This window comes from Drosophila subobscura, chromosome U, assembly GCF_008121235.1.
Source record: "Drosophila subobscura isolate 14011-0131.10 chromosome U, UCBerk_Dsub_1.0, whole genome shotgun sequence".
In the NCBI taxonomy this organism is placed as follows: Eukaryota; Metazoa; Arthropoda; class Insecta; order Diptera; family Drosophilidae; genus Drosophila; species Drosophila subobscura.
Genome location: NC_048534.1, coordinates 1,312,455 through 1,320,378, shown reverse-complemented (window position 1 = coordinate 1,320,378; position 7,924 = coordinate 1,312,455). Strand labels below are relative to the sequence as shown.

Here is a 7,924-nt window from a genome sequence, read left to right as displayed (position 1 = left end):
AAGAAATAATTTTCAGTGGCCAAACCCACCCCGTCCCGCAGCTTATAGCAGCACACTCTGCTTCGCGCAGTTTATGGCCTCTGCCCCTGACACGTCTCTGCCGCTGCCTCTGCCTCTACCGCGACTCTGCCCTGACTCTGCAGTGTGTGTTTCTAGGGGAGGGTGGCGAGCTAAAGGAGCGTGTTGGCGTGAGTAGTGTTGTTGATGTAGATGACAGATGACTAAGTTGCAGATGTAGTACTGAGTGCCGGGTATAAAAGTTGTGACGCGTAAGAAGCGTCTCACACGTCCCTTCTCGTTTTTGTATTAAAAGGAAAGCACATTGATAAAATGATACATGTTATTAACCAACTATTATAGAATCATGTGGTATTAATGCTTTTTTTTCCGATGAATCCAACGAGCTTGAGGTGGCTCAAGGGGGCCTAGCTGAGGCCACCGGACGGGTCGCAGTTTGCGGATAGTGAACGGCCTACCTTCTTTAGGTAGGTCAGCTGTGAATAAGCGGAAATAAACAGCCCCGAACAGCCAGCGGGTGTTCGCGAAGTAGCAACACTGACGATGCGCTTGTGGTGCCGCCTCGTATAAGTAGCTCACACATTTCCCCTCCCCACACAACACCTACCCACATCCCACCCACCCACCTCAAACCGGGCCGGACTAAGGTGTCATTCGACCCGTGCCGAGAGTCAGTCTGGCTGGGGGCCCGGTATAAAAACTAACCCAGTCGTGAACGGAGAGCTCAGGGAAATGGCAGCCCCCTGTTCTAATGATGCCTTACCTGGGCAACGCGGATCTCTGCCCGGGCCGACCGTTCCCCTTCTCTGCATCTCGTGGGATCAGAATGTACAAAGACAATAATTATAAAAAAGAAAAAAACCAAAAAAAAACAAATGAGAAAGACACTCCCCAAAGGTCTGAAGGGAACAATCCCAAGCAGGGTAAGGCAGCGGCCCAAAGGCCTGGCCTAACCCGCTCAATAGCAGGAAAAACCTGCCCGGTGGACAGCGAGGGTGCGAGCCCGTTGGGGCCCCACTCAAATCCTGGAGTGGGTGGCACAGCACCCCCAATACTGACGCCTTGGAGAGGCAGCTAAGCAATATTGCGGCTGCCCGACCTTCTGGCAAAGTAGAGGGGGAGGCTGGGCCATTGACCAGCGCAGGAGCCAAACGCTTCACGTATGCCGAAAAGAGGAGTGCAGAGCACATACTCCGTCGGCAACATGCAAGCACAGATGCCAGCCCATCAGAGGACTGGCTGAAGAAGGTGAAGTGGGCCTCGGAAGTGCTTCCAAACTTCAGCCTGGAACCCCACAGACCGCCCCAGCAACCGAAAAGGCAACGCTCGCAAGAGACGCCTGGACCAGCTGCAAAGCGATCCAAGATACTGCCAAACGTGTCGTTCGCGCAGATTGCCAAGGAGAGGCGTCGTCGACAAAGGCAGCGCGGACGGAAGAATCCCGAGGAGCCAGTGGAAGTGGGTGGAAGCGGCATTGACCGACCGCTGCTTCGAGCTCCTGGACAAGGACCCTGGCCCACCTCTAGTCTGCAAAGACATGGGATGGTTTCAGGGCAACACCAAAATCATAGCCTGCGAAGATGAGCGCTCCGTGCAGCTATATAAAGCAGCAGTAGCGCAAGTCGGTGAGGTTTACCCAGGCGCTAAAGTAGCAGCAGTCGACTGGAGCGAAGTGCCCAGCAGACCGAGAGCGAGAATTTGGGTGCCGGCCTCCATTAAAGAGCCAGAACGCATCCTACTAATGTTGCAGCGATGCAACCCAAACCTTCCAACAGCGGATTGGAAGGTTGTGAAAGTTGAAGCGACGCAAGGCCCCACAAACCAAGCCTTGGTCGTGCTCAACAAGGAGTCGCTGGCCCCGATAGAGGCAGCCAAAAATGAGCTCAGCTTTGGGTTCAGCTCGGTCACAGTAAAGGTGTACAAGTCGGACGCAGCGGCCGGGGCGCGTCCTGTCGACAACACAGTCGAGCAGGATGCTGCCTCGGAGATCGAGGCACCCGACAACGAGCTTGAGTTGGCCCACGAGGGTGACTCCCTAGAGTCGGAGTAAAGTAGTGGCATATGCAGACGACGTTGTCCTAATGTTCACGGGAAAATTCCCACAAACACTCTGTGATCTTATGACCACAAAGCTTGCTCGATTGTCAGAATGGACAAGATCGTGCGGATTAGGTGCAAATGCCTCGAAAACGCCACTCAACCCCCGAACACTTAACAAATGTAGGTTAACCTTTAGCGACAGTGCCAGTTACCTTGGGTTGGTAATAGACAGGAAGTTAAATTGGAACCTAAACACAAAAGAAAGAGTGAAGAAGGCCACAATGGCCCTATACACCTGCAAAAAAACCATCGGACTAAAATCTGGCATGAACCCACGTATAGTCCAATGGATATACCAAGCTGTAGCCAAACCAATGCTGCTCTACGGAGTCACAGTATGGTGGCCGGCTCTGTCAAAAAAGACAATCACCGCTCAACTGGCAAAAGTCCGACGAACGGCCACTCTTTGCATCAGTGGCGCTCTCCGCACCATAGACCTTGCAGGGCATAGACCTTGCAGGGAAGGAACAGGCAGCAAGGGCAGCAATACGTCTACGAGACTCGGACCTAGGGACACTAATATAGCACCTCATAGGACTGATTATTGCGTTCCGAGAGAATACACAGCTACCCCCTTCGAGGCCGTAATCCCCCTCAGAGAGGAATGGCTCGAGGGCACACCCGGCCCAAAGGGGGCCATAAACATCTTTACAGATGGATCCAAATTAGACAACAAAGTTGGCGGAGGAATCTACTCCGGACATCTAAATATGAGGCATGCATTTCGCCTTCCAGACCACTGCAGTGTCTTCCAAGTGTCTTCTATAGTGACAGCCAGGCGGCACTGAAATCACTAAACGCGATTTCGTCGAATTCGACCACAGTGGCAAATTGTCGCAAATCTCTACACGAGATGGCAGGGCAATATGTTATTAGCCTAATATGGGTCCCGGGACACCAGGGCATTGAAGGCAACTGCATAGCAGACGAGTTGGCCAGATCTGGCACTACACTCCCCCTTAATCAAGATAAGGAGGAAACATGTATGCCAATGGCCACTTTCAAGCTCAAAATAAAGGAGTACTATACCCTGCAAACAACCAACAGATGGCAAATGGTCCCAAGATGTCGCATCACTCGACAAACGTGGCCAGACATTTTGAAAAAACGCACCGCTGAACTATGTAAACTCAGCAAACATAGGTGCAGTGTAGTCATTCGCTCTCTCACAGGGCATTGGCTGATAGGCAACCACGCAAATAGACTGGGTGCCCCCCATAACGACTTCTGTCGCAGCTGTAGAGACGAGGACGAGGAGGAGACAGTAGAAAATCTGTTCTGCTCCTGCCCGGCTCTCAGTAGAAGGAGGCTAAAATATCTGGGCTCACCTTTTCTTAATGACATTTCAGAAATGGCTTACTATAGGCCCCAGGAAGATAGCAAACTTTGTGAGAGCATCTGGATGGGAGCACTGTTAACACCCTGACGAACGGGAGGAGACGAGGAAAAGATCCAAGCGGAATCACAACGGGCCGAAAACGGCCTAAGTGTGTCGGGATTGTGAAATTCCGACGGCCGCTTCAACCTAACCTAACCTAATGCTTTTTTCCCGGTTTTGCCCCTTTTCGGAAAATTTTAATATTTGCAGTTCATTTACATATGCAGCGCTGCTGAAGGTCTGGACCAACAACAATCGCGAATCAGACGCAATAACATGTTGTTCTGTAGAAAGTTTTGATGAAAACTGTCTAGCTAAAGATGAAATTATAACAATTTAAACGAAAACGAGAAGGGACGTGTGAGACACTGCAGAGTCGCGGCAGAGGCAGAGGCAGCGGCAGAGGCAGCGGCAGAGGCAGCGGCAGAGGCCATAAACAGCGCGAAGCAGAGTGTGAATGCTGCGGGACGGGGTGGGTTTGGCCACTGCAAATTAATTTCTTCATTGTGGCTATAATAATGATCCAATCGTATCCCAATTTGGTGATCTGATAGATATGGTTATTCCCTACGGAATGGCGTAGCTATCTTCAAAATTGTAGATTTGGGAGGTTTTCGCCCTTTTGCGGAGGCGGAAGGGGGCGTGGCTCATTTTTGAAATACACTTGTAACAGTGTGAGCATACAGAAGTATGGATGCAAAATTTGGTGGCTCTAGCTCTTATAGTCTCTGAGTACTAGGCGCTCATCAGGACGGACAGACGGACAGACGGACAGACAGACATGGCTCAATCGACTCGGCTATTGATGCTGATCAAGAATATATATACTTTATGGGGTCGGAAACGTTTCCTTCTGTGCGTTACATACAACCGTTATCTGCACAAATACAATATATGTACCCTATTTACTCTTCGAGTACCGGGTATAATTATCAAATTTATTGCTTAGGTAAACAAGTACTAAGCGAAATGCAATCGCACGTTGGAGCGATTCCAATCAAATTTCTTTTAACCAAACAATCATTCAGCCAGTCAATCAAAAATATTGTTGTAAAGTTCTAAAATGTTTTTAAGGATCTTTTATCATAACTAATCTTTGGAATACATTTTTTCTATAATAAATACGACGTAAATGGGTTCCAGTTCGTATGGTGGCGGGAGGTAGGCGGAGTCCAAAAGACTAAATTTTTTTGTCCTATATTCTACTTTAGTCTAACGCATGGTGAAATTAGTAATTTTACCATGGTCTAAAGAACATTCATGCCAATTTGTAGGCTCTAGCTCTATTTTTTGGATGAATGCCAAAAAAAACGGGCTTTTTACTCATAGTGAATTGCAGGTAACATGTGTGAATGTTGCAAAGCAACATGCTGCGAAAAGCGAGCAGCAATGTTCTCCAAAATTTGGCACGGAATAAGCAACACTTAGTAGGAGGGATGGATATCCTCTAATATAAGAAATTTTGGAAATCAGTCTTCAATTAAGGCAAAAACAGTCCATCTGTGTTGGTAAGCCATCTCAACAATATTATGCATATATCTATTTTATTTACACAGAAGGCAAATGAAAAGGTTAATATTCATTTATGGAAATAGGGTATGAAAACGCCCTTATGGCGGAATGGCGTTGCATTCCGTCCCCACTTGTTGACCTTTTTAGCATTAAACATTATTTGAAAACATTTTAAAATAGTGAAAACTAACCAATCTTGTGGAGAATTGATTGATAAATAGGATAAAATTATAGTTGTAGCGCAAAAATTCCCAAATAGCTGGTAATATCAAATAGAATATCAAAATCGAGGAATTTGATTCGGTATAAGTAAGTGTGCACGTATATTTGTTTGGGTATATTTCCGTGGGATTTCTGTGCTCACATTTGGGACGCAAAAACGAGGAGAGAAAGAGAGGAACTGCTGACCTAATCCTCTCTCTTGCTGTCCTAATCCTCTTTCGCATGTAACGACAAGGTATGTCCAGCAGGTGAAAAGGACGAAATTTTGTTAAGGATCTCACCTTTTTCGCACCTGTTGCAGATCACATATAATAGACCATGATGGGCCATGAAAAGGATGATTGAAAAGGTGTAATCTACCTTGCATACCTGGAATTCTTGTGACGTATTTACCTGTTGTCGACACCTTAGTTTTTTCAAAAATTTGTTCAACTGCGCGGTTGTGTTGCGGACGCCGTGCCCGTTTCGATTCGATATGAATTAAAATAATGCAAAATTCGAGCCAAAACTAAGTTTGGCGCTTTGCTTTTTGTTGAATATTCGGAAAGACGACGGGCTAACAACGGTTCAAAGAGTTGGATATAAATCTGATCCAATCCACGCACAAATCGAAAGTTTATTCGTGGAACGATCAAACACAACGCGACGTGAATGAATGGAGAAGTAAAGCAACAGAGAAACGAATCCAATCACATATCAATCTACCAATTAAAGGCAATTATAATTAGTATTATACACATGCTAAAGTGATAACGCCGAAAAAAAATTCAAACTTAACTTGCGAAAGTGGCGCGCGGACGAATTAAACGAACTAAAAAAATAAATGGCGCGAATTTAGTAATATTTACGAGCTTTACGAGTGTTTATCTGTCGTCGGCGTTTTCGACGAGGCGAAAACTAAGAAATAACAAAAATCGCTGTGTTTTTAGAGTGTGCGTATGCGCATTCTCTGCGCTCCGCGTGTGCATCGGTGTGTGTTTGTGTGCCAAAGCAAAGAATCAAAAAAGCAAAGCAAAAATTGAATAATTGCAAGTTTTTGTGTGTGGGTGCGAGGTGCATGTGCGTGTGAGAAGTACCCCAAAAAGCAAGTTAAAGCTGATAAAAAGTGGTAAAAATAACAAAAGCGCAAAAGCCACAAAAATAAATGCAGATCAAAAAAAATCAGTGCAAACGCATAAGCAAACAATTGCAAAACCAAAACTACATACAAATAAGCTTAATAATATTAAAAAATAATCAAAAGAAAATCATTATCAAATAATAGCTAATCATTCAAAATATTTATAATAATAAAAATAAAGTAAATTCGAATTTCAAGCAAAAGTGCAACAACAACAACCACGACACAATGCCCGTTCTCGTCTAAACACCGTAATCTCTCTCTGTACTCCGCTTCTTAGTACAGCTGTCCATCTGTCCCCTCTACCCACTTCAATACCGTTATTTCTGTGCTTCATAAAATGTCAACAATAACAACAACTGTGGCCACGCCACCCTCAACAACGGGTGGGCCAGGAGGGCGCACTGCCGATTGTCGTAAATTCTTACCGAATATCTTCAATAAAAGCAAATGCAGCCACTGCTTCCGTCAAAGAGAGGAGCATTCGACCGCCGCCTTGGAATTCAATAGGGTGAGTTAACCGTGCAGACTCCAGCCCTTTATCAAGCTTTGATGCTCAGTTAAATTAAAAAAATAGTGCTTTTATTGAGTTTTTGTACCCGGTACTCGAAGAGTATATGTATGTATATGGTACATTGTCTTTGTGCGCGCAAGTGCATGTAAATATGTACATACACACACTCCCAATCATTGGAATAGACTCAAGAATTTTCAATTTGAAAATATGTTTAAAAAATGCAGCTACGAATGATAATGGAAAAAATATATTTTTCCATTAATCAGGACTCTATTCCTTATTTAAAAAGGAAAGAATTAGACTTCTAAGTAAAAATGTTTTTTTTATGAATTATTTTGTGTCAGTACCCCGTAAATACGGCCAGCTTTAGCGATCACTCAAATAGACTCAACTAAAATATTAGTCAAAATCTTTCAAAATCTTTTTAATGCATTTTTTTTAAGATTTTTGAAGCTTAACTAATAATGTTTGTGGAAAACTTTTTTGGAATTGGTTGGTAAAGTCCTTAATTACATTAAAATTAAAGGAATTTCAAAGGGTTCAATTGAAGCTCGCTGCAGACCTGTTTGATGCAATTAGGTAATGGTTTAACATCTTCAAATTGTTGACAAGACTCAGACTTTACGTAAAAGCTATTCCCATACGATCCCTGTAAAATTCTGATCAAGGGAGAAAAAAAACTTCAAACTTAAGTGAAAATTTTAGGCTTTAATCCACTTCCTTATCAATATACCGTTATATTTCATGGGACTAATCTGTTGAAACTAGCCATAAAATGGACAGAAATGTTGCGAAATCTCAGAAAAGGACTTTGGGTGTCAAGTGCGCCATTAAAATATATGATACCTGTAGGCGGCCCTTGGTGAATTAAGAAATAGGCACACATTCGGATTATTATTTAATAGTTCTTCTTTTTAATAATTCCTTCTGTATGCGACCGGTCCGCACGATGAGTACAATCGAAGGTCCCCTTCCTCCAGCAATCCCGATCACCCGCTTATCGATAGTTCTTAGTGATCTACTTAACCTATTGGTATCTCCACTCGATGTATCGGTG

The 7,924-nt window shown here is 44.4% G+C and overlaps 1 protein-coding gene across 1 annotated transcript in view; it reads left to right on the top strand.

The window, feature by feature from the left end:
• The first annotated feature begins 6,546 nt into the window (after positions 1-6,546).
• LOC117901965 (protein outspread) overlaps positions 6,547-7,924 on the top strand; it is a 126,851-nt gene continuing 125,473 nt past the window's right edge. The window contains exon 1 of the mRNA XM_034812946.1: positions 6,547-6,861. Within this exon, the coding sequence (XP_034668837.1) occupies positions 6,691-6,861 (171 nt within the window). The 5' untranslated portion in view covers positions 6,547-6,690. The remainder of the gene's footprint in view (positions 6,862-7,924) is intronic.